Source organism: Sander lucioperca, chromosome 13 (assembly GCF_008315115.2).
Source record: "Sander lucioperca isolate FBNREF2018 chromosome 13, SLUC_FBN_1.2, whole genome shotgun sequence".
NCBI lineage: Eukaryota > Metazoa > Chordata > Actinopteri > Perciformes > Percidae > Sander > Sander lucioperca.
Window position 1 is genome coordinate 6922991 of NC_050185.1, and position 26437 is coordinate 6949427.

Sequence of the window (26437 nt, forward strand, 5' to 3'; positions counted from 1 at the left end):
ACGCCCCTTGCACTGATCTCCCAGCCCATCCAGCTCTCCTGAGGCGACAGTCCCGTCTCCTTTACTAGCACTGTCTGGCCTGTGGGGTCCACATAATGAGACAAGCGCACACTCACCCTAAAACACTGCCAACATCACTTCACCACTCTAAAATAATGCAGACTTTCTCATGCTCTTGTGCCTGTAAGTGTGTGTGTGTGTGTGTGTGTGTGTGTGTGTGTGTATAGTGTGTATGTTCATTTGTGACAGAGGAATGTCTCGAGTAAACCACCAATAGACAGTGAGGTCTAGGCAGCTGTTGTAGCTCCCACACAGCCGTTTGCTTGTATCTCAACACTGACCAATGACAGTGGATGGTCCTTAATGCATCATACAGTACCCAGTACACAAAGCCACACATAGTATATTTAAGGCACCTCCAAGTAGTGTGTTTTACATGACTCATCTATGGTTAATCCAGCTTTGGTTGTCCATTTGTTTCCTTTTCTTCTGGACATTAAGTGGACAGCTAGTTCCTCCTATTGCCAGTGTCATTATGATACCACTGGTGGTAACACTAGTTGTGTTTCCATTTATGTATTCTTATGCACATTTTGAAGTATCGCATTGGGAATGCTAAATGGAAACGGCAAAACTTCCTCAATTGTGCACCTCGATTGAGGTGGTTTTTGCCTTTGTCGAAAAAGAGTTAATCCACTAAATGGGATGTTGAAACGCCTTTGCCCAATAAGTTCTGACGTAGCGAACATTTAACTCACAGGATTGATCAGCTGTATCCGCTGTTGGCATCTTATTGGATATTCCCATAATGTGTCTTCATCTCCGGACAGCATGAAACATGGCAAATACTCGCGGCCATGAAAGAACAATTAAAACTAAAAAGGCCTCTCTCCATTTCTTTTTTTTTATTTTGTTGCCTTTGGACAGAGCCAGGCTAGCTGTTGCCATTATTTATGCTAAGCTAAGCTAACCAGCTACTACCTCCAGCTTCGTACTGTACCAACAGATGTAAGATTGGTACCGATCTTTCTCCCAAAATGTTGAACTATTCCTTTATGATGGTGTTCAATTGGAAGAAGCCTCCCACTTGTACGTTGAATTTTTTGCTTGAAAGAGTCTTGAAATTTGCTTTGTTGTAGCCGACAACTACCCGATTCCTTATTTATGAGCTACTGTATGTAGTTAAAGCAGCTGGGGTTTTAGTGGTATACCTTCAGGCGAAGTGATAAATGTTTTCCTGCGTGGGAGGTCGAGAGGGTTGGGCCGATGTTCTGCCCAAACTATGAGGGAGAGAAAAATCACAGTTAATTAATAATGAATTAATAATGAATTAAAGGTTAAAACAAGAGGGAACGAAAGGCTGGGTTAAGACCTCCCTCTAGCACCGTAAATCAGTGCCTAGTCACTCTTGAGTGTCCCACTTTGAGGAATTAACTCCCAGTAAAACAGCCATCACATGAAAGACACCCTGGGGCTACGCAGCGCTGAGTAACACAACAAGAGAGACACTTTTAGAGTTCTGGTCTTTGTACAGCAAATCTTGATGATTACATTTCATGCTGCTTGTCTGTAGATTCTTCTGAATTGTTCATTGAATTTAAACAGGAATTGATAAAAAAAAGAAAAATAGAAAAAAAAGCTCTCAGTCTCTATGTCTAGAATCGGCATTTAAAGTCAGCTAACAAATAACTTGTACATGTGTTTGGTATTGTGTATAATGAATGCATAATGGCATTAGGAGTAGGACTAATGATATTTCACTTCTTTGTTAACCTGAGTGACGTGTTCAGCTGGCACCTTGGTGCAAAGCATGTCATAAGTGTTTGTGTGCCAAGAATCACAGAGAGAGAGTAGAGATAACCACTTAAGTCATAGTAATACTGCCTAAACTTGAACAGTACAGCAGCCTGTGCTATCAGCATGACTCACATCAAGCTTTTTCATATCGCCGTGATAATAGGCTGGCAGAGTGTCAGGATGACTAAACATCTGCATGAATCACACATGTCTGCTGGTATTGATATAACAGTTTGGTCTAGGCTACGGGACTGCTCTGAATACTGAAATACACAGAGGGACACACCTACAGATTAGCTAATGCTTTATGAGTTTAGGCAGAAATAATTCCTCTGCAATTTCTGAGCCGAATCCCATGAGTCACAGCTTCGTATAGACAGATGAAATCAATTAAATTGAATAGAGGGTAATGCAGGAAACAAACGCTGGATTAGTGTGTTCAAATTGTGATTATGAGGTCATTTGTCACATAGGAGGAATTCTGTTTGAAAAGTAAGAGTGCATTTCATTATGTTTTTTTGTGTATACTGTATGTGTTAAAAGTCAGCACTAATACCACCACAGAGGCAGACATCTGACTTCCTATTGTCTTTTGTCTTCCATCTAATGTGGTTAAAGAGCAGTTAAAGACATGCTTAATCTGACTTAAATGACATTTTGAATTAAACCAGAGGACAATAGGTTACCCACAGCACTCAGCCTTGATGTATTAACACATTTAGTAGTTACTGCTAATGTGTTGCAAAGACAGTAGCCAATAATGATTTACACACTTCCAGCATACATAGAGGGGTCCACTTTCTCATATCAGTTGAATGGAAGACCATTATTACCTCCGCCAAGGAGGTTATGTTTTCGGTTTGGTTTGTCTGTTGGTCTGTTGGTTGGTTTGTTTGTCTATCAGCAGGATTACTGAAAAAATATTGTATAATATATAAATAATATAAAACTTAGTGGTATGGTGTAGCATGGGCCAATGAAAAACCCATTACATTTTTGGAGTGGATCCAAATAATGTGGGGGAAATTATTTTTCACTTTCGTTAACATTGTTATGTATATAAGATAAGTTATGTGGTGTCGGTATAGTCATTAAAATTGACACTGCATTAACATTGTGCGATAGCTCTCCGAGTGCCCTTCTATTTCACTGATGTGGTGTGGAACACCTATGAAAAACATCTGGCTGTCTTAGCTTGGAATGTTTGATGCTCTTCACCAGCTTTCTGTCCACTCTGGTATTTCACATTAGGCCAGCAGCATACATTTGGCTTGTGTGCCATTCACCATTTGGACTAAAATAGAGCTTCAATTAATTGTGTTCCTCAATTTAAATGTGAGGATTTGCTGATTTTGTCTGTTTAATATAATTATAAACTAAACTGAGTTTTTGGACTATTATTACAAAAGAAAAAAACATTTGACCTTGGACTGAGATGGACATATTTAACAATTGTTTTTTACAATGTATGAACCAAACAATTCATAGAGAAAATAATCAGCAGATTAATCGATAATGAAAATAATTAGTTGCAGCCCTGGATTCAAACATACACACTGGTGAACTAAAACAATACGCTAAAAGTGGCTGTGAGCTGTGTTAAACTGCAGAATGTATATGGCTGGTGAGGTTGGCAGTAGCAACTCCCTGCAATTTGTTTTATTTTATTTTGTATTGTTAAAGAGCTATGGATAGGGTGAAAGAAATAATAATATGATGTGGAAGAGGTGGGTGTTCCTTTCCTTTATTGTTACCTTTCAGCACACCGACAGATGTTTAACATCAGCATAACACCCACTGGAGCTTGTTTTGAGCTGTTTAACTAAACCATTTCATGTTGATGCACTGCCACCCTATCCACAGCACTGTTATTTTACCATTATCCTGCAATGATAAGCAGGTGTGAATGGGAATGGGAGGGATGTGACAATTGGGAGGCGTTGAGTGCTCTTAAAGGTCAGGGTTGGTTTGGCTCTGATGTGGTTTACCAGGACAGAGCTGGAGCGGGATACAGTTTGGCGGAGTGGCAGCTGGCCTTTGCCACCCTGCGCTGATTCCTCAAAGGGACAAGCCTGTAAAAGCTGGTTCTGATTTGCGGCCCACCCACATAGCAGCACAGCTTGAATGGACCTAACTGAGGGAATGCCGTGCTTTCCCTCAGTCTTTATCATTTTCCTGCCAGGAGTTTAATTTTATGCAGTTATTTACTGCGGTCTACAGTGGAGCTCCATTGCTTATTTCCCCTTCTCCTCCTTCTTTCCGCCGGGTGCAGGTGTGTGTGTACTCGACCGAGGAGATGTGTTGGCTTGTCTACAAAGGCTCCGACGAAAGCAAAAATGGATCAGGAAATTCTGGTTCTGGTAAATGCTACACACCAACCCCTGACCCGCCCATAGCTGCAGGAAAAAGTGATGAAAAGTTATTGCTACATTGTTGTTGTCACCTGCCCGCTGCTTAGTAGAATATTCCTTTCCAGTAGTCTTCAATTAGCAATATACTTTAATGATTTAATTGGTCGGACAGAATGTAGGAAAAAACCCGATACAGGATTTATTTTTTGTGCCTTAGGCCACGGGTCTTCAACGTTTTTTAAGCCAAGGACCCCTTAACTGAAAGAGAGACGGAGCAGGAACCCCCTACTACAAGTCTTGCTTTGCCAGACCTTCCTCCACAGCGCTGCAGAGGAGGGTCTGACTAGTCCACACAGCATTCCTGGATGGGAGAAAAACGTGCTCTGGTTTATTGGCATTTCTTTAAACCAATCACAATCGTCTTGGCCGGCGCTAAGCGCCGAACAGAGCAACGGTGCCGCTGCAAAATAGCCTCGGAAGGAACTTGTTTTAGTGGAACGTGTATGTTCAAAAGTTGTTTAAGTCGTGCAACAGAAAACAGATTGGACAGATAGTCTAGCTAGCTGTCTGGATTTACCCTGCAGAGATCTGAGGAGCAGTTAACCATAGTCCTCAGAAATCCACCGGAGTTTAGAACGCCAACACAAAGAAAGAGGAAGGTAACGGTCATCCGGCCTAAAAAACGGACATCGGCGAAAAGACATGCATCTGGCGGAATTTCCTGTGGCACTGGAGCAACGGCGAGGATATAAACTACCCTACTACATATATTGTATAAAATGAAGTTGCATAATAAACTGGTCATTGTTAGAGTGCCATATAAAAAAACAAAAGTGCAGAAAAGACAATAAAAAGCCATAACAAAAAAATAATAAAAAAAGAACAAAACAAAATGCAATACAATACAATATTTATGTGTAGAGCGGCCTAAAGCCTTTATACCTTGTTGCATAGAATACTAAGCTATTAAAATAGCCTACTAATTGTTGCCATGTTTTAATGTTAAACATACATGTAGCACCGTGAACCCTTAAGATGAACTGTGTATGTGGATGGCCTTCGTGACTACCTTACCTAAAGGCCAGTGAATAGTGGGGATTTATGTTTGCTAATTATATATATTAGATTCATGTTAAGTTTTTTAAATTTTTAAAAAAACTTCAATTTCAACAATAATTTGGAGGCCCCCTTGCATTAACTCTGAGGACCCCCTAGGGGCACCGGACCCCCTGTTGAAGATCACTGCCTTAGGCGGTTCAGCAGACGAACTTGACTCACATGACAGTTAATAGGCTACTGCAGGACTGTCAGCATTGTGGACCTTCCAGTTGACTCCAGTTTAGACAGGATTCTCGAGTCTCCTTTCATGTCATATGAGGTCACCTTCTTTTGTGTCCACTGCACAAACATACACACACCGTCACAGAGACACACAGATACCCATGGTCCTCACACCCTCAGGGCCAGGGGAAGGAGACCCAGCAGAGGAAGTGTAGAACATAGATCATGTTGCAGGGCCAGCCAGGTCTTTATTGTAAAGATGAGTTGATCTGTCTCTGTGAATGGGCCTTGTTTCTGTCAGGAGGGTCCTATTTGTTGCGTAGACCCCTGGACCTGCCTGTAGGCGCTAACCGCAGAATGCCACAGTGGAAATTTGAATTTCTTTGTAATGCAGAGGAATGCCATTCATGAATTTTTCACTCGAAAATAGATACTGGACCCAATGATTCATGACATTGTCATTTTTTTTTTATGGTCTGACACATTTTGGATTGTGCAATAACGCAGGCCTGCTGGGTTCTTTCAGGGAATGATTGTAAAGATTTACAAAGAATATGTTTACGGCATTTACTCTCTAACTGGGACGTTTTGGGACCGATTGGTGGGGATTGCTGTGGATGAAGTAACATTACACACGGCAATACACTGGTAAGAGTAATTATGTATAACCATATATCCAGCTAATTTAAATAGCTCACGTTACTGTGTTGTGTGAACAGCTTACTTCATTTAATATTGTTTGAGGCATTTTCTTTTGCGAGGTGCAAATGTTCCACCAAAACAAGTTCCTTCCCGAGACTATTTTGCAGAGCCACCGTCGCTGCGTCCAAAGCTTAACGCCGCCCAAGACTGTGATTGGTTTAAAGAAATGCGATGTGAGACTATGTCCAAAATAACTCCGTACCAAGTAGTATAGAAACAGCTCCAGTCAAATGATACCTGCATTTGATCCTTTTAGTACCCAGATCTAGAAATTACTATTTGTATGGTTTTGCTCGCAGACAGTCACGCAAGTGTTCTTCAATTTAATATGCCATGAGATTGGCCCTCTTATCGCAACAGCAACAACTCATACAGTCTGTAGTGTGGTGAAGTCGAGTGTGGCGTATTTGATGGAGTTGGCAGTTTAGCGTGACATGATGCCACCTAAACATTCGAAAGTATGAAAATGGAAGAAGTGGTGGTGACATTCTACCAAACTGAATGATGGGTATTGAATAAAGTAGAAAAAAAAAATATTAATTAAAGTACTCTATTGGTATCAGTATCACTATAATGGCACTGGTATTGGTACTGGTTCCGTTATTTTTCAAATGATCCCCAGCCCTATAGATAGCAACAAAATACACAATGAGAAACAAGAACAATACAGAAGTTTTTTATTTTTATTTCATGGGACCTTTATTAAAGTCTTGGTTTGAGACTATTGTTTAGGAATGCATAACAATCCTGAGCCATACTCAAGGTCACAGCTGTGATGTTACCCTTCATTATGCATACAGTAAGTAGGGTAAATACGTTTTCTAACCTGCTTTTTGGTTATTTCTTCATTTTCATTATCAATTAATCTGCAGATTATTTTCTCGATTCATGAATTGATTGTTGATGTAAAGAAAAGCCACAGTTTCCTAAAACTCAAGATGACATCCTCACGTCTTGTTTTGTCTGACTAACAGTCTAAAGCCAAAAACATTTAATTTACAATGATATAAAACAATGTTGAGCAGCACATTCTTATACTGTATGTGAGAAAGTGGAACCAGCTATCTTTTAGAAAAAACATGACTCAAATGATTTATCAAAATAGTTGAAGATTAATTTTCTGTCAATCGATTAATCGTCTAATCTCTGCATACCACAATATCCATCATGGTTTCTTTGGAAATTATAGCAACATTGGACAAGACAAATCTTGGTATTGTTAAATAATGTGTGGCTATGCAACTTTCCTTTCTCTGGTAGCATTGTGTCTGCCAGCTGCAGGATTCCTTTATTGAATAAAGTCTCCATGTGATTCCAGCCCTCCTGCTGGTGGCAGCCCGCTGGTGTTTATGTGCTCAAGGCTAGGCTGGTCAGGACTGTGAAATTGTAGGCAGAGGATATGCCCTTGAGGATTGCCAACTCTCTCTATGTCTGTCACTGATGGCCTAGGCTTATGTCCAGAGCCGTTGGGTTAGCCACCATATTAGAGAACAAAGAAGTGCCAGCTAGGCAAGGACACAAGGGGGAATGTCTTAATGGGGCCCAGAAGAAAAGACTCACAAGTGAAGAGACTGACCCCATGAAAAGCTGAGATTGAAATAAATATTCCATCAGGAAATTACTTAAGGCGCTCCCTGGAACTGACCCCAGACTGGTTTAGTCATTTGCCAGAGGCTAAAAGACAGTAGCAAAGTAAGGACGGCAAACTTTCTGTCAGGGACATACCTTCTCTTGGCACTGAGGATTCAGAATCTCTGTTTACGATGAACCCAAGCCAATGATAGTAAAAAGGAAAAAAATGCACACAAAACTGGAGTGGAGTCTGGGTTCGCCTGTGATTGAATTGAGAGGCCTTCTCTGTTGCTGCCAAAAACCTGCAGAAAAACAGCAATGTTTTGTCTGCGGGCCCAGAGAACTCCCAGGTTAGGAGCAGGACTGTACAAGGCATGGCTGAGGTAGATGAACCGCTGCTGCTGTTTTTTTTTATGTACCTTCCCCTACTGTCTAAGCTCTGTCTCGCTCTCACTGGGGGCCAGTAGTGGAGCGTTGCCCACTTGTGGTATCGGCTGGCCCCTAAATCACAGACTGACTGTCCCTGCTGGAGAGATTTATCTAGCGGCTACCAGAATACAGCAGCAGACCTGCCCTGCCAGGCGGCACAAGTACCAATTTAAAAAGCTTCCCTATGATATGACAGCGAAGTGGTGATGACAGGCCACGCTCTGTTCCGGGCTCCCCTACCTTTCATCCCACAGAATACAGAGGGAGAGCGCGGGAGACTGCTGAAAGGCCTTTAAAGTATGAAGTAGGGCACCATAATGTTGCCGCTGCGGTAGAAGGATGCCTTGTGTTTTGGTGTCTGAGGCAGATCGAGTCTGGCTCAATACACTGGACATACTCTTATCCTTCTGTAATTATGCGCCAAATATATTTTAATGAGGAATGATGTCTAAATAAATGTCATTTGTGCAAAGCCATTTTGTTTCCCTAGAGCGTTTGGAGTATATTTTGGATGTCGTTCTATCTACATATTTTTTTTTTCACAACTGGCACCCAGACAGAACTACAGTAGGTGAATGCTGCGGAGTTCATTCACCGGACTCGGGGCTGTGTACTGATGTCCACAGACTCTTCCTACTGAGATGGCACAGTTCTGTGAAAATGAAAACCCTCCAATGGCAGACAGCAGCAGCAGCCACGGCTCAACTTTAATTTGTTAGTGTCTGTGTGTGTACTGTTTACATACTGTTACCAAGTAGGACAAATGATGTATGTGTATATACACTATACTAGACTTTTATGAGTGTATATATGGAAGTGTTTCATGGTAGCGGTGTTGAGTGTGTGGTGCTGTTAGAGAAGGCAGATGTTATCATACAACCTTCTGCATCTAGTATTTGAGACTGCCGGCACTGAAAAGCACTCATGTATTTACAGAACTAGGTCTAACTACCTTTAATTTAATCATATTTGCATGGAGAGTATGGGTGTAACTATGTATGTATTCACACTACCCTAAACCACTTGGTACGGGACGTTAAGTACACCAAAGTTAAGACGTTAAGTACACCAAATAATAACAGTGTTTGGAGTCTAATTACAGTTTGCAGTTTGACGCACGAGGAAGTACGGTAAATTCAAAAAGAACATTTTGGCAGCGTGTCAGTTTGTGACTGTTAGCTAAACACGGTTCATTAGTCAGATTAGCCCAGTCTGTTTAGCTAGAATTACCTTCAACGCAAATTAGAGCTTAGATCGGCCCAAAAAAATCAAGCCCGAACCTGCCCGAGCCCGAGCACGTTGTGTCCGAGCCCGGCCCGGCCCGACACATTAACTGTAATTATGAGCCCGAGCCCGATTTAAACCCGACAATTTTTTAATACGTGGGCCGTTATAACTGACGTTCTCAACTACAATTCAGAGTTGTTTGAACTACAGAATCTGTTTAGAATAATACAACAAGGACGAAGCATGTAAACTGCGCTGTTTGTTTAGAATGGAACGGATCGCAAGTGGATCTGAATGAAGAAACGTAAAAAAAAAAAGAAACAATGATGAACAACATATTGTTGTCACTGCCCACGACTTGTTTAAACTGCTTCCATACCTCCGACTTTCCTCCACACTTGCTCAAAGTTAATTCTCCTGTTTTTCTTTTTTTCTTTACATCTTCAAGCTCCCGGTGTGATGCGTGCGAGAGGAGGAGACTCCGCGCATGAAGTGCTGCATTTTGTAACTGCAGCCTAACTTTTGTACACATTTGGCCCGAGGATGTGGCGGAAAATAACGGCCCGAGCCCGACCCGAGGTCCGGTCTGGCTCAGGTCGGGCTCGGGCTCGGGCCGAGAATCTAAACTCTAACGCAAATGAGAAGCCAGAGTAGGGAATAATCTAGAGAGAGCAGAAGTGAAAGTGTAACATCCGTGGACTGGAAATTCAAAATGAAAAAAAAAAAAAAAAAAAAAAGAGCATTGCACAGCCCCGGAGATTTCAAACCAAAACGGGTTCAGAAGTGTTTTCAAATTTCTCTGATTTAGGGGCTCTGAAACATCAGAGCAGTGTGAATGGGAGGTGTAAAAGTAGCAAAAGATATTCATTTTTAAACTAAAATGTAGCAGTGTAAATGTAGCCTCAATGAAGCCAATGGGGGTAAAAAAAAATTACGTGCGCTGCCACATGCCTAGTTTTAATGCTAACAAAATGATCTAGCATCTAACTTAGTTAAAATCACAAATTCTAATTGAAAGTGCTGTAGTAGACCCTCACTTATTTTAGAATCTGGATAGCAAACCCAAGAACCCGCTTCACTTTCTCAAAAAGACAGATGACAGAAATCTGCAATGCGAGTTTGCACTGAGTTACAAAAGCTAGTGGAGCAGCAGCTAGCCAGGAAATGGCAGTGTCACCTGACAATACTCAGCATATGCTCAAAGTGCATATGTTAATTTGTTTGCATATATTAAAGTAGTATGAATAAAAAGTAATTTCTGTCATTTAAAAAATCCATGTGTATTTCCATCTCTCTCTCTCTCTCTCTCTCTCTCTCTCTCTCTCTCTCTCTCTCTCTCTCTCTCACACACACACACACACACACACACACACACACTGGTTGTAGGAGAGAGTGGTGATCCAAAGGGCAGCAGTGTTTACCTGCCCACTTGAGTGGATTCCTCAGCCGGCTGGCTCAGACGCTGAGGTAGAAGCTCCGGTGCCTGCGTGTCTACTGTCTACACCGGAGACATTCTTTGCCTGATATCACTGCCGCACGCTCAACAAAGATGTTGAAAGGCCATATTGAAGCAGGAATAGGAGTGGAGGGGTGGGGGTGGGCTGGGGGCAGAAAAGGGAGGGAGGGAGTTTGAGGAGATAGATGGACTCAACTCATAAAACTCACTATCGTCAGCGAGGCCGGAAGCCTTGAAGTGTCGGGCACGCAGAGAGAGAGAGAGCAGGTGTGTGTGTGTGTGTGTGTGTGTGTGTGTGTGTGTGTGTGTGTGTGCCGTATTTGACTGCGCAGGCATGTGCGTGGGTGCATGTGCGTGTGCTCATGTGTTGAAGTGAGCGCATCTGTGTTCGAGTAATAAATAGAGTGTGTGTGTTCCAGCCTGACGGACATGGAGCTGGGCTGAAAATGCACACATACTGTACATGCTGTGTTTTGAGCTTGCATTCATGTCACCTCCCCAAACAAAGCAGAACTTACCGGTCACCAGTTCAGATCAAGCTTTTTTGCTTGATCACACAGGAGTAGGTCATGGACGGGTGTGTGTGTGTGTGTGTGTGTGTGTGTGTGCGTGTGTGTGTGTGTGTGGGATAGGGAGATGAGGCGACTTCAAAGCGTCATGGCAACATTCTCTCCGCCCAGCCTGTTTACACTGCTCAGCGGAGTCTGCATTCCTCTGTCTCACTTTTCCATGGCATTCCACGAGGAGCTCCCTGCTCCTGGCCGCATGCCCACGCCTCAGCGACGTTTACCCCAACACCCCCTCCCTCCACCCCTACCTATATAGTGCATATATCTTCTGTACACACAACTGTACACTCCATTTGGCCCGTTAAAACAAGAAGCAACCCAGCTGGGACACAGCACCTCTCAGCAGGGCACCTTCAGCGAAAAGGAGGGAAGAGTCTGAGGTGAAGGGAGGAGATTAACAGTAGACCTCGGATTTCCGAGTTCGGAACTCGGACAACCACCGAGTACCCCAAGCTCAAAATCCAACATGGATGCCCCGTGCATCAACAGTAATGAAAGCTTTAGTAACACACAGTTATTAGCACTTCGGTCTTATTTGTGTCTCATTAAACGTACACACAGACCTGTTCATCTTATATATGTGGATATGTGCTATGCTCTTTGTATGCACAAAAAACAGCGTAATGCACTGTTATCAACTAGTATGGCTAACAATGGCTAACCTGGCTAGAGCTAATGAAAACAATAAAAATCAGACTTGTAAATGGAACGCATTCAACTCGGGTGTGACGTCATTCCCAGCTCCGGCTTCCGAGTTCTGAGGTGAATGGAACGCATGATAAGCCGCCCTTCTTCCTTTTCTCCCCCTCCACTGACAGACTCAGGTGGATATCCAGACGCACAAATGTCAGTTTCGTTTGCCAGACCCTCCTCCAAAGCGCGCTGGAGGAGAGTCTGGCTACTCCACATAGCATTCGGGGATGGGAGGAAAACGTGCTCTGGTTTTTTGGCATTTCTTTAAACCAATCACAATCGTCTTGGGCGGTGCTAAGCACCGGAGAAAAGCTGCGATGCTGCTGCAAAATAGGCTCGGAAGGAACTTGTTTTGGTGGAACGTGTACGTTTGAAAGTTGTTTTAGTCGTGCAACAGAAAACTCAGATTGGACAGATAGTCTAGCTAGCTGTCTGGATTTACCCTGCAGAGATCTGAGGAGCAGTTAACCATAGTCCTCATAAATCGACCGGAGTTTAAAATGCCAACACAAAGGAAGCCCAAGGCAGCAGATATCCAGCCTAAATGAGTGAAATCTGGCAGATTATGCGTAAAGGATATAGACTAGTCCACGTCCCACCGACATTGGACAGAAACATCTGCGCTGGTTTGTCTTGAAAAGCTCTCAGCACATTCCCTGACCATAAATCAGGTTGCTTCAATGTTTGCCTCAGAGCCAAAGTGAAATATAGCAGCAAAAAAGAAAACAATTATGCCGCCAGTTACAAGGTGTGTTGCAAGCAGTCGGCGGCCACATCAGAGAAGTTTGCTGCTGATGTTTTTGTGACTATTTACTGTGGGGTTGCTAAGGATGCATCATGTGTATGTGCCATGCAACACGGTCACATAAACATTTGCGAAGAGTAAAAATAACATGTTGTGTTTACTCGCTTTTTGCCTTTATGACTGCATTTCTCCAGCATCGGCCGCAGGTGATTATGGGATTCCCTGTGGGGTGGAGTGGAGGGACCGTGGCAGACAGTGACATCTGTGGAGAAATATGTCTCTTTTTTTTTTTTTTTTTCTTTCCACGGGATCCTTCCCTGGATTAAATTAGAGATCTTCCATAACTGAAGAGTAGGTAATGACAAGTGCACAGTAAAAAAAACTCATCTGAAAGAGTGCTTTTATGGAGTTTTCATCTTAAAAGGAGACACTGGAGAGATCTTTCTTCTTTCTCTGTTTGATTTTGTCTTTCCAGGAAAATAAGATTTAAGGCTGAACATGCAACCACATGACTTGTTAGTATGGAAAGGTTTTGCAGTGTATAATGTGTGTACATACTTGAGGACAGATGTTAAAGGATTCAACTGTGAGGAAAGAGGAAGTCAGTGGGTTAAGTCATTTTTGTCATTTGTTTTGAGCAGATGAGAGGATGGGGATGCCTCACGGGGTATTTCAGGGAAAATGATTTACGGTGTAAGCCCTAACCCTCGATAACAGCTTTACATTTCTCTGCAACCGTTTATAGTTAATTCACGTTTGAATTGTGTTAAGCAGCAAACAGGTGAACCACACCTGCTGCCAACTGGGTGACAATATTGGAAAACTGCATGATCCATCATACAGAGCCACATGTCAGAACTTATATTTCACTTATAAAACCAATTTAAAGCAGTACTTTGCATTTTAAAATAGCACTTGCAGTATATTCAACGTGTTGATTTATAAGCAAAAAATGAAAATATAGGAAAATATGATAGTAAATAGGGGACAGTTAGTCACATATACTTCAAACTGATGTCCATTTATGCTCTTTATTCATTTATTAAATGTATTGATTTTAAATGGCAGTTTTATAGTTAAGAGTTTCAGGCTGTCCCTGTCCCCACACAGGGCTGCATCTCTCACTGTACAGGGGCATGCATTTTCAGCCCACAAGCTGCGTTTAGGGTTTAAAGCTTTATGGGGCTGACTGGAAGAACAGTTGGAAAGCTGGAGCAGCAAGAGGAAGAGGGAAGGGAGAAAAACAGCTCTCTGTCATATGCCATAATAAAGTTTGACCCCTCTTTAAGAACAGCATACTGCCACAGATGAGACTTGTAGGTGGGGGTGTTCAAGGGGGGGGGGACATGGGATTGCATTTCCAAATGAAAGAGGGATGTTAAAAAACACCCCCAGCAGCCTACTGTTCTTTATTTTATGTGCACCTGTCTCTCGTTAAAGAGAACCACACTCTGGTGTCACCGTCCTTACCGTCTGTGTAGAGTACAATTTTTTCTTTAGCCACACTAGCAGCATTCATTGTTCCCAGAGGATGAATCCTACCGACTTGGCTGGTGATCCTCTTGCACCATCATCAAGTCGAAGTGTTCCCTTATCCAGTAAAATATCTCATCATCTGCTGATGGATTGTTTTATAACTTGGTGTAAATCTGTGGTTCCCAGACCTCGTATTCTAATAACCTTTTTTTTTTTTTTTTTTTTTTTAACCCTGACCTTTCCTCTACTGCCACCATGTGGACATTTGTAGTTTTCAGTTAAATGTGTTTACAACTGCTGGATAGATTGCCATGAAATTTTGGTACCGATATCCATGACCCCCTCAGGATAAATTGTGATAACTGTGGTGATCACTTCAATTCGTCCAATACTTTGGTTTATGATCAAATACCTGCAAAACCAATGATATTCCCATCAGCCTCCCCTGTACTTATAATTAGCAAATGTTAGCTTGCTTACACACAACAGTAGGTGGATGGAAAGCCTTTTGGCTAATGCTAGCTCTGCCGTGAGTTAATTAAGCATTATATTACTAATGTAAAGCTTATGTATAGTCTATAAAATGTGCACTCTGACATGGATACAATTTAACAATCATAAGTCCAAAAACACAAAGTAAAGTTCAATTACTCACTACACAAAGTCAATAAAAAGCTCATAATTGACAGTAATTTGGGTACATATTAGCTCATAACAGACAGCTCGTCCTGTTTCTCTACCTCATATTTCCTTTTTTGTCTGTTGCTTTGTGTCTCTCCTCCTATAATTTGGAGTTCCCTTCTGTGAACACCCTTCCTCATTCTCCAGGCTAATCTCTTTCCACATAGCTGACCTTAAGTTCCCAACCGTAAATGATTGACACATTGAAAAGTGTGGGTTTTCTCTCTGACTGATGTTGTGGAACCTGAGAGAGTTGGAGAGTGGTCCTGCAGGCCAGGGACGGGCCGGAGGAAGCCTGGAGGACGTGTGGATGTGGCCCCCGTGTCTACAGGGAAGAAGGATCACTGCAATACTAACAAACTGCTGGGTTACCAAGCCACTGACTTGTTATGACAGGGAAGTGCTGTGTTTATGTTTAACTCAGAGCTTTGAAATGTATAGCGTAGTGCTGGCCTGAGGCTGATGGAGTGGCCCTAGTTGTTGGTGGTGTGTATGTTTCGGTGTGCGTGTAATGTGTTTGTGTAAAACCACAGAACCTGTGCAGGAAGTGTGGAAAGGACACAGGGCTCCATCGTTGAGCGGTTTCCATGGGAATCACAGTGCAGCTAAGACACTTTACCTGTTGAGTGGCTCTAAGGGCCAAATCACCACACACAGAGAGAGAGACAGACAGAGTGGATTCTGCTATGATTTACTGTAGCAGCAATAATGATTATAAAAATTGGTGTAATGTGCTTCGTGGCACTTAAGGCCAATTTATGCTTTTGCGTTAAATCGACGTTGTGGGTACCTATGTAGGTACATGGAGATACCGACCCTACGCCGGACCCTACGCCGTAGCCTGACCTCTCAAAAAATTTAACTCCACGTCGCTCGGCCGTGGCTTGGTAGCGTTGCATTTCCCCTTTACTCATTTCTGGGTTTTCCTTCTCCATAAACAACATGAAATCAAGGAGAGGGTTAACTTTTCCTGCTACAGCTTACTGGCCATGGTCAGAAAGCACAGGGGAGACACTTTGTTTCTCTCACTATGACTCTGGAGTCACTAATCACTCCGAAGCTAATCACCGTCACTCTCTCACTTGCTCTACCACACACTCCCTGCGCGCACATACCGTACATGCCGGCCCTGCTATTCTTTTAAAGTGATCAACGCACACACAGCTCTGCGTGGAGCCTCCGCAGAACCATAAATCAGACTTTAAGCAGGACTGGAGAGGGGTCTGAATGTAACAACATACGTACCTTCATATGGCCTCATCCACAATAATGGCCACAATCCCCTTCAACTGGTCAGTATCTGGACAGTATTTGATAGGGATGTCCCAATCAGGTTTTTTTGCCCTCGAGTCCGAGTCCAAGTCATTTGATTTTGAGTATCTACCGATACCGAGTCCCGATCCGATACTTCTATAATAATTCAACTTTATAATACCTCCAGACCGCAGACCTACTCGCGCTTTCCGCTTCAAGCTGCTTCCGTGTTCTACTTTGCCGGCATTTAACCAATAGCGTCTCTGCAACAAAGTGATGTCATGCCGCACGCGTTGCTGTTTATGTGTGGAGTCAAAAGGGTCTAACTCTGTGCCACCGCATAACTATAGATGTGTTAAAAAATAATGAGAATATATATACATATATATCCGAGTCCTGATTGGGAGGTAACATCCAATTCCGATCGAGTCTGAAACCACGTGATCGGGCCTGATTTCCGATCACGTGATCGGATCTGGACATCCCTAGTATTTGATATATTAGGTTTGTTGCCACATCCATAGATTTCAGTTTATTGCCTTATAAATGTCATATTCAGCTTCTTTTTTTAAATGTATTGAGTACACTTTGCAATAAGGTACAGTTGTTCGCTATAAGTGCTCATCATCTTTATGGTTTTCTGTGTGCTGTATGTTTGTCACATTGGTGCTCGCAGGGTGTGTCCCTCTGACTGTCCATTCATTCTTTAGATCTGAAATAAAATCCTGTTTGAATATCTCTGCAGTGCTTAAATAAGTTTAAGAGTGCTCTCAAATAGGGCAATATTACTCCCCCACTGAGCTCTAAAATCCAGCATATTCCATGACTTTCAGACATGTCTGAATGAAAATCTGAAGCACAGATCAAAGAACAGGTGTGGCTGGACATGGTTTGGCGTCTTGGTGCGCATTGTGCAAAGTTCATCCTAGTTAAACTTTTGTGCTGCATGTTATGATGAAACCCTTGTACTCCTACTAAATCCAAGGGAAGTGAGAAAGGCAAGAAAAAATGAGGAAATGATTAATTTGAGTAAGAGTTTATTCCCCTTATGTGGCACTCCACCAGTACAAGTACTCAGCAGCTTTGTTTAACGAAAACATTCAAGCTCACTCCTCAGCTTCCTTTCTTTAATTCCAACTCCTCTTTTCCTCTCCAGTTTCTTTCTTCTCTCTTGTCTAATCCCTTTTATAGAACAGAGAGACAGTCTGACGGGCCTGGAGTTGGGGGGGGGAGCACTCCTACTTAAAGAAAGCGCCTGGGCAAATTTGGGACTGGTGGTAATTATTTGGGCCTCATTATGGGATCACGTTTCCCCAAGTCATTCTCTGTGGTAACCGTTACTGGATATGGGGCTGACGCTGTCAATAAAGCGGGTGGAAAGATGACACGCCTTTTGTTTTGACAGGACCAAAGCAGTAATGCCTCCTGTTCGTTTGCATTTGCAAAGAGAAGGAGAGGCAAGGGCCTCAGAGCCCACTTTTCCAGATGCTGTGACAGAGAAAGACCCTGTGCTCCACTCGCCTGGCACCGGGCAACCCGGCGTCACTCTCATATCAGCTTTTCATGTAAATCTACTTAGCGTAGGGTCATGAGATACAAGCCTGTTTAATCGAGGAGTGCGGTATGAGGAATGTATTGTGTATCTGTGTCATCTATGGCACAGAGAGCTGGACCACAGTGTGTGTGTAGAAGCCAGCGATGCTTGATTGTTGGTCCAAGGACGGATATGACATTTGAGAAAAGGCTTGGCTTTCAGCGAGCGCCCCCCTGAAGTAGCCACCGAGACTTTTAGACACACACTCCCACACCCAGCGCTGAGTGACTCACTCCCCTGCAGGACCACAGAGGGACTTTTTTTTTTTTTTTGCATCAGTGGATCAGTAGACACACACTCATGCACGTATATGTTCACATGCAAGCACATGCTCAGGTGCCTCTAGCAACAATACATAGCTGCGCTCTCATTTATTAACCCATGCTCTCACACAGCGGCAGGAAAGGGAGCCAATAGGTCAGTGTCTCAGCCCGTCCTGTCACCTCAGGCTCCCCCATCCCTTAACAAGCACATACACTGGGCCAAATCTCAGCAGCCACACACACTAAGTGTTACCCAGTAACCTGGGTAACCAGATTTAGATCTCTTTCAACTATTACATGCAGCCTCGTTGCTCTTTTTGGCAAACCCTTTTCCTACTCTTAACACAAACATTTGCCCTTTTTACACAATCTTCTGCCAAGTTGAATGAGAGTAGGCTTTGATTTACACCCTCAGAGGCAGATATAGAATCATTCATTTTTTTTTTTTTGTGAGTGAGGCCAAATCACTTTCTGTGAGTCTGTGTGAGAGAGAATCAAAACAGAAATTAACATTGCAGAACTGAGTTTAACATTACAGAATAAATTAGTCTAATAACACAGGCCAGCAAATAAAATACTGAATGTCATTCTGTTAACTTTGGCAACCCAAATCTAAAGCCTTGTCTCAATTTTTAAACTCACTGCTCGGCCCTGTTGCAGCAACACTCTGACTCCTGTCTCACTTCATTTTGACCCTGTGTGTGTGTGTGTGTGTGTGTGTGTGTGTGTGTGTGTGTGTGTGTGTGTGTGTGTGTGTGTGTGTGTGTGTGTGTGTGTGTGTGCGCGCGCGCGCGCGTGCGTGCGCGTGCGCGTGTGCGCGTGCAAGCTCGCATGTGGCAGGGTTGATTGAAATTTTCCCTGATATGCCCTAACCTGGCAGGCTTTCCTCACTCCCTGTCTTGATTTATACTGCATGATGTGATCATCATACTGATGTATTTCTTTGATCTCCTTCTAAACCAATCTGCTTCGTTCTGATAATTTTGCATATAGCATTTCATCCAATAGTTCTTGAGAAGCCCTATGACCTGAGCAGCTGGTAATTGAGTGGGGGAGCTTGATTAGAGGCGCTAGCTCTTTTTGCTTCCCCCTGTCTAACGCACACTGACATAACTGCCTGGGCCTGGTTCCCTGCTGGCAGCAGATGAACTAGAAAGCTCTCTTGCTGATTATTGGCAGATGAAAAAAGAAGATCCGCAGGGCTAAGCGAGGGAAAAAAAATATTATTGACTTCTCACCGCAGCTACTATTTATTCTCCTCTTTTTCTGTCCATGTATTTGTTTTTAAGGCTGTTAGATTCTTGCCTCGGAATATTTTTGGGGTAGTCTTTGATTGAGCTGCAAAGGAATGCCTTTAATCGTGGCTACAAAGGAACCGAGGGACATGTCCCCGTCAGTTTTGCAACGGATCTAGACAGATGAGGAGGAGGAGGCGGAACGGAGGAGTGAGCATTGTTAACAGTCTGTGGGGAACTGTTTGCGTGCCCTGTTGTTTCTTGTCCCTATGAAATGGAGACTCAGTGATTTGGTTTCCCAGGCCCCTTTTTCTCAAAGCTGTACAAAAACCAAATGGCTGGTTGCCATTTATATTTCAGTGGCAGCGTGTTTCTAAGTGGTAGATGGCACCAATGGTGGCACATGGAGAGTGTTCACAGCCATCTGATTGTAAGTGGTGTGGGCACATCTAAAATAGAAGATAATGCTTAGTCTTGTCAACCATGCAAAACATAGACACTGTGACCATGAGGTTGGTTGCCCTCAGAGCCTCAGAGAGCCAGAGGAAACTAAAACCAGCCGCTCCTTCTGTGCCTGTTTGGCTCAGCTTTTGGATTATTATCTGCTCTATTAGGTATGATTGCTCAGTCCCATGTATCAACATGTTTAATATTACAACAAGATCCAAACATGACCAAGTAAGCAGGAAAATCGGATTCTTCTTTCTGAATGTAGTTTGTTTTCAACATTTCCCACAAACCTATAGCAAAAAAAGAGCAGAGGTCATGGCATCAGTGAAGTAGTGTCATTAAAGGACTTTCTTTTTCTTTGTTCAGGGCCAAGTTCAACTGTGGGCCTCTAATTTGGGCCTAGTAAATGTAGACTGGTAAAGGCAGCTGGCAGCGCAGCATGCAGGCCAGGCCAGGGGTGCATGCTGTCTAGCTCCCTTAACAGGGTCTTCCATTCAGGCGATATGCGAAGGTCTAAAAACATCAAGATTATTCATTTACTATTTCACCTTAAACTCTAACTAGAGAAAGGTGTTTTGGATTTGTTTCTGGGTTTTTTTTTTGTGTCTTTGAGTACTTATCACCCTGTCTTACTCTATAGTAGTGGTAAGAGCTGCAAAGATCGGTTAGTTCATATTAAATTAATCGCCAACTATTTTGATAACCAATTAATCGGTTTGAGTTATGATTCTCTGATTCCAGCTTCTTAAATGTGAATATTTTCTGGTTTCTTCACTCCTCTGTGACAGTAGACTGAATATATTTGAGTTGTGGACAAAACAAGACATTTGAGGATGTCATCTTGGGCTTTGGGAAACACTGATCAACATTTTTCACCATTTCTGGCATTTCATAGACCACACAACTAATCCATTAATCGAGAAAATAATCGACAGATTAATCAACTATGAAAATAGTCGTTAGTTGCAGCACTAGTAGTGGTTCCCAACCTTTCTTTGTCTTACTTACCCTCACACCACCCATCATGTTCATAATGTTTTCATTTCAATGGATTTGAAATAACATCATACAATTGAATTGTCAATGTTTAGGTCACTTTTGTCAAGTTTGCGTTCATACTACTTCCACTTTAGCTAACTATTTTGACTTCTCTGCTCGCTTGCTAACTAGTTTCCTTGCACTCTCCATCACATCAAGTGGCTTTAAGGTGTTCCTACTGACTCCAGTTGGCTCAATGGTTATTGTGACAGTAATTTACTTAAGATCGTAATTATACCTATTCGTAATTCTATTCAGACTTTAATTCTTCTGTGGATATATTTCCTATCATAATTTATATTTTTTCAAATATGGTGTGCTACACCATAACATTAATATACCCTCTGGGGTACAAGTACCCTGGTTAATCACTGGTCTGTAGGTCATTAATACATTTCTCATATGGTGTTTGTGCAGTAGGTATTTGGCTGGCTGGTTTCCCAACTAGTTTCATCATTAACACTCGTAGTCGGTATTATATTAACTATTTGTGGTATGTGAATCCACTGCACTGTCCAATCGCTCCCTCCTTCCTTCTTTTATCTCCGTGACCCACCCCGGTCCCCCACTGCCTTCTCCTCTCCTCCCTCTCTCCTTGTGACAGACATGCACCAGCCCTTTGCAGCACATTACGTCAATTCCCCTGGACCGGGGATGCCAGCTGTTGATGTCACCCTTGGGTCTTTTTAATTTAGGGATTTCCGCTGGGTGAGATGAGGGGGAGCCCCATGACTTCAGCCCACAGCCACATGAAGAGGCCCACCGGGGCAGAACCAGGGTTAGGGCAGGGCAGGGTGGGACCGCGCTGCTGGGGTGTGGGTGAGCGCAGGGACTGGGCACTGCAGGGTTGATCTGTGAGCTGTAACAAGGACCAATCGAGGAGTACTGTGTTGGTGCCCTCATTGATGTCATGTGAGGAAATTAGTGATGCACGGGGGTGTTTTAGGAGCGGTTAGCTCCCTTTTGGGCTGCCGTGCAACTCCTCGTACTCGTGACAGCATGTCTGTGACTTGCAAACACTGCTGCTATCCCTTGAGCTCTTAAATGCAGCCTTTCAGCAGCTATGAATTTCCTCCCTTTCAGAGGGGATCAAATGTTCCTACCAAAGACTATCTCTTGTTCTTTCAGTCCTCAAGGCTTTGAGTGGGAGTGAACATCGCCATCCGTGTAATTGATTTTGTAGGGTGCCAAAGTTTTTCCTCTTGATATCAACTGTGAACGCTTTAGAGAGGAAATGCCTTCATTTAACACATACAAGCTTCTATCAAGTGCAACTGTCTAGATTGTCTCAAACATCATGATTTTTTTAGGGCCTAAGCACCGACAACATCGGTCGGTGAAGGATCTATACCCTAAACGCAACAGGAAGTCAGCCATTTTGAATATACTGTGCATTTTTTGGAACTTTTTTGTCCATTTGCAGGTGTTGTACTTTAACATACAACTCCTACAGACCTAACCTGATTGACTTCAAAATTGTTCCGTACAATAAAAAAACCTTGGCAAAGCTAAATTGCGAAGCTTTTGAGGTGTCGTCAAACGACGTTGGCAGGGCAATGCATCATATTCCATGTTTTGCCATGAAACAGGAAGTCTTTTGTAAATAGACTGTACAGTACATTGTCCAATCAGCCCCAAACTTCACATATTTGATAAGAGTCCCGGCCTGAAGACATCTACATACTAATACTGACTCATAGTGCCACCTACTGGCAACAGGAAGTCAGCCTCATGTGACAAACATAATCTGATTTACATGAAATTTACATTATGTGGTCTACACTTGATATAGAGCAACATAATGCATGTTTAGTGGGTGTTGTCTAACAGCATGGTGGCCATTTTCTGCATTTCGCCATTTGTTTGTTTAAAGTTTGTTTTTGAAACAAAACAAGTTGTTGAACTTGAATGTCCATTGTCCAATATGACCCCAACTTCTCAGGCACGATAGCAGTCCTGGCCTGAGGACATCTACATAACAATACTCCCTCCTAGTCATAGCGCCACCTACTGGCAACAGGAAGTTAGCCTTATGTAACATGCATTAGCAGATTTACATGACATTTACATTAACCATCATAACTCGTGAACTGTTTGTCGTAGACTTGTGGGAGACGTCATTGCACTCAGAGAATTCCTTTTTCATTAGTGCCCTGCCCCTATAGTTTAGCCACGTGCTTTTCATAAACCATTTGTTGAAGACACTTATGGACAAGGAAGTGGTACAAAATTTGCAATACATAATTTCCAATGCCACACACTTCATGGAGGAAATAAAGTCTAACTCGTGTGCACGGCGTCTGATGGTCGCACAAATGCGCAGCCACTTCGCTGAGAGGTGCGAGGGCCCGTTCATCGCTGCTTTCAGCTTCAATCTTATTCATGGTTTTGGTCTAATCTTTGATATCCTTTAGATCACATACTGTAAGTTACATGTGATTTTGTCTGTATCTAGTATTTTGTATGGCTCTTTTTATACTTTAGGTACCACTAGGTACTGTATTCATTTAAAAAAAAGTGTTGTGTAGCTTTCCATAATCTAAGTTGTTACTGTTGATTGTTTTAGTATTTTGAGACCGGTTTACATCTTCAAAGAACAACAAAGTAATACATTGGTGTGATTAGGATCTCAGGAGCTGTAGATGGGCTGTTTGTGTAACTGGGCAATCATGCTCCTTGCACTTCTCACATAAAGGCTGCACACAGAAAACTCCAGTGCAGTGAGCATTGCAAAAATGTTTATTCCTCTCAACCACAAAAAAAATGATTCCACCAGAGACATATGCTTTGCTTAAAACTTTTACAAGTAATTATTTTCCTTTTCTTACGTACGTGATGTGAACCTCTTTCTCTCTTTTTTTGCAGTATCACCCTCTGTCTCTGTGCAACACAAGCGAGGATGAACGACAAGAGAGTGACTTCATCACCATTGTCAAACTGGAGCACAGGGTACCCCCCTGTCTGCCGCTGCTTGATAAGGTATAGATCGCACACACACACACACACACACAAACACACAAACACACACACCGTTGCAAATGCTTCATGCATTTTTTCTAGTTGAACGCTCTGAGAAACTCCACTCTGTGTGACCCCTTCCCCACTCAGACGTGGCAGCAGACAGATAAACCATCTTGCCATCTTGTCTTCTCTCCAGTACCCCTTCCGCTCTTGGATATCGACTTTAAAGAGAAGATGGTTTTAGAGGGAATTATTTGGCAGGAGCTTAATGTTTTGTTCAGGACAGTGATCTTTCAGAGTGAGGGCTTGGACAGGAGGGGGTGGGCTTAGCTCGGCGCTGCTATGTAGCAAGTGGCAGTGAGCCCTGGCTTTGGATGTAAGGCTTTCAAGCCCCAGCTGTCACTGGTCCGATCCCAGCCAGCCGGCCGGCCAGCCAGCCAGCCAGAACCAGACATTCTGCATTCTCCATTTGTGCCTCCCTCTAATATGAACGCAGCCAGAGCTCCATAGATTCCACCCACAATGGTTTAAATGTATGTGCAACTGCAATGGAGTTGACCTAAATCTCCCTTGTGTTTAAGTATTCCACCATACACACTGGCTGGCATATCCTAACTTTAAGTAGTGCGATTTAAAACTCTTTCTATTTTTTCCTTGTTTTTCAAGTGGTGACAAATTAGCAGGCAGGAGTATAGTTAGGCGACTGGCTTTTTTTAGCCTGTGTTTTCTTTTCCCCTAATTTAAAGCCATGTTTAGGAGCTGCCCGCCGTGGCGACGATGTAGAGACATTCCCACACTTCCCCGCTCCTTTCTACTCCTCCTGTTGCTCTTTCAGTGGGAACCAAACCAAGCAGGCCAAAGGGGGGAAGAGGGGTGTCACTCAAGGCTGACTCCAGAAAACAGTTTTGATTAAAGCCTTAATGGCAACACTATGTTGTCCCGTAAACGAAACACGGTCTCTCCCTCATGCAAAAGTACCCTTGAACAAAAGGCTGTTGCTTCCGAGTGCTTTCTCCCTCCCTGCAGACCGCCTTTGAAATCAGGAGAAGTGAAGGAGGGAAGGGAGGGGTGGGGGGTCTTTCTTGTTGTTTTGGTTGTCTGGAAAGTATGTGTTGCGAAAAGTCCACTCCAGCCACCTGCATCCTCGCTTCCCTTAGCGAGATTCAAAGCTTTTGGTCGTGGTGGATTTATTGGGGATTCATGGTGCAGCTGTTGAGGAGCTCGCTCTCAGCCTTTTGAGGAGGATGAATCAGATGGTTTGGGATGTGCGGTGCTGGGTCAGCCGTGGTCTCTGGATGGGACTTGTTTACAGTTTAGTCTGACTGTAACCCGCACCACTGATCTATAGATACCTCGACGCCCGCAGAAGGGTTCGTGTTGCGCCACACACTCAGAATAGACTGTAAACCAAACAACGCGAAGCTCAAAACCCTGAAGATTAAGGTTTCATTGTTGTGCTTTGTTTTTATTTTGGTTTTCAGAGGTTCCTATCCTTTGCTGATTTGCAGTGATCTGTGCTGTCTCTCTAATGCTCTTTGTTTTACTGAATGGATCTCACAGTAGTACAAGTTTATCTCTTAGGATGTCTGTGCTGCACTTGAAAATGTTATTTTGACATTTGCAGGATGTCTTCAAATTAAAAGCAAAATATCAAACACTTTCTCCAAGCACCCTCAATATGAAGTTGTGCATTTAACCATCGCCCTCTCCTGGTACATTATGCGCTCCTGGCCACCTCTCACCCACATTGACATATTTGTATGAAATGAGCAGTTTGCTTAAGTAGAAGTACTGCTACCTCAGTGAAACTTTAACGTTTTCAAAAATCCTATAATGCCATAAATCTGAGAAGGATCTTGTTCATCACACACAAATAGAATACACTCAGGAAATATTATTGTACATCAGTAGGAGATAAGATAAAAACAACATACTTTATGGGGAACAATACATTACACTTCTTTTAAAGGAATTTTAAAGGCAAACTATAGTGATTTTTCTGATTATATGTAGAAAATTGCACATTTTATCTAAATGAACTTATAGTACAGTATTTGGTTGTGATGGACTCCCCTTTTTAAACTCTTTGCCTACATCTTATGAAACACCATGGCTTATTTCTTTACTCAAGCTAACAAAGTCAACTTTAAAAAAGAAGAATCCGAAATCAAAAGTATCCAAACCTACTCTTTGTGCAGTTATTTCCTACCGATCTGTATTTCAGATACAGCGCTCTCTCTCTCTCTCTCTCTCTCTCTCTCTCTCTCTCTCTCTCTCTCTCTCTCTCTCTCTCTCTCTCTATGCAATTGCCTGAATCAAAACCCTCCAGTGCTCCAGCGGTTTTGCATCATTACACAACACAAGCAGAGGCCACGGGCTTTCTCCAAGCCAGCATGTTGTGCTAGAAGTGATCCATCTGCTTTCCACTGGCCAGCCTGTCTTTTCTGTTTACACTAAAGCCCTGGAAAGGTTCTCAAGCTAAGTCACGGAGCAACACATGACTCAACGAGAAAAGGCATAGCAGCGGTGCCAGGAGGGCTACTCTAAACTCCACATGAGGTTTACTTTGCTCTGAGTAAATGCCGTAATCTGTGCTTTTTGAGACACCGAGCTGACTTTCGCCAACTGCGGCTCTGTTAATACGGCTACAGTAAGAATCCATG

At 42.9% G+C, this 26437-nt stretch overlaps 1 protein-coding gene across 2 annotated transcripts in view; it reads left to right on the top strand.

The window, feature by feature from the left end:
* The window catches only part of LOC116058126 (E3 ubiquitin-protein ligase RNF43), a 96546-nt gene that overhangs the window by 34778 nt on the left and 35331 nt on the right, over window positions 1–26437 (top strand). For both annotated transcript variants that reach the window (XM_031310787.2, XM_031310788.2), the window contains exon 2: window positions 23679–23792. In XM_031310787.2, the coding sequence (XP_031166647.1) occupies window positions 23679–23792 (114 nt within the window). The remainder of the gene's footprint in view (window positions 1–23678; window positions 23793–26437) is intronic.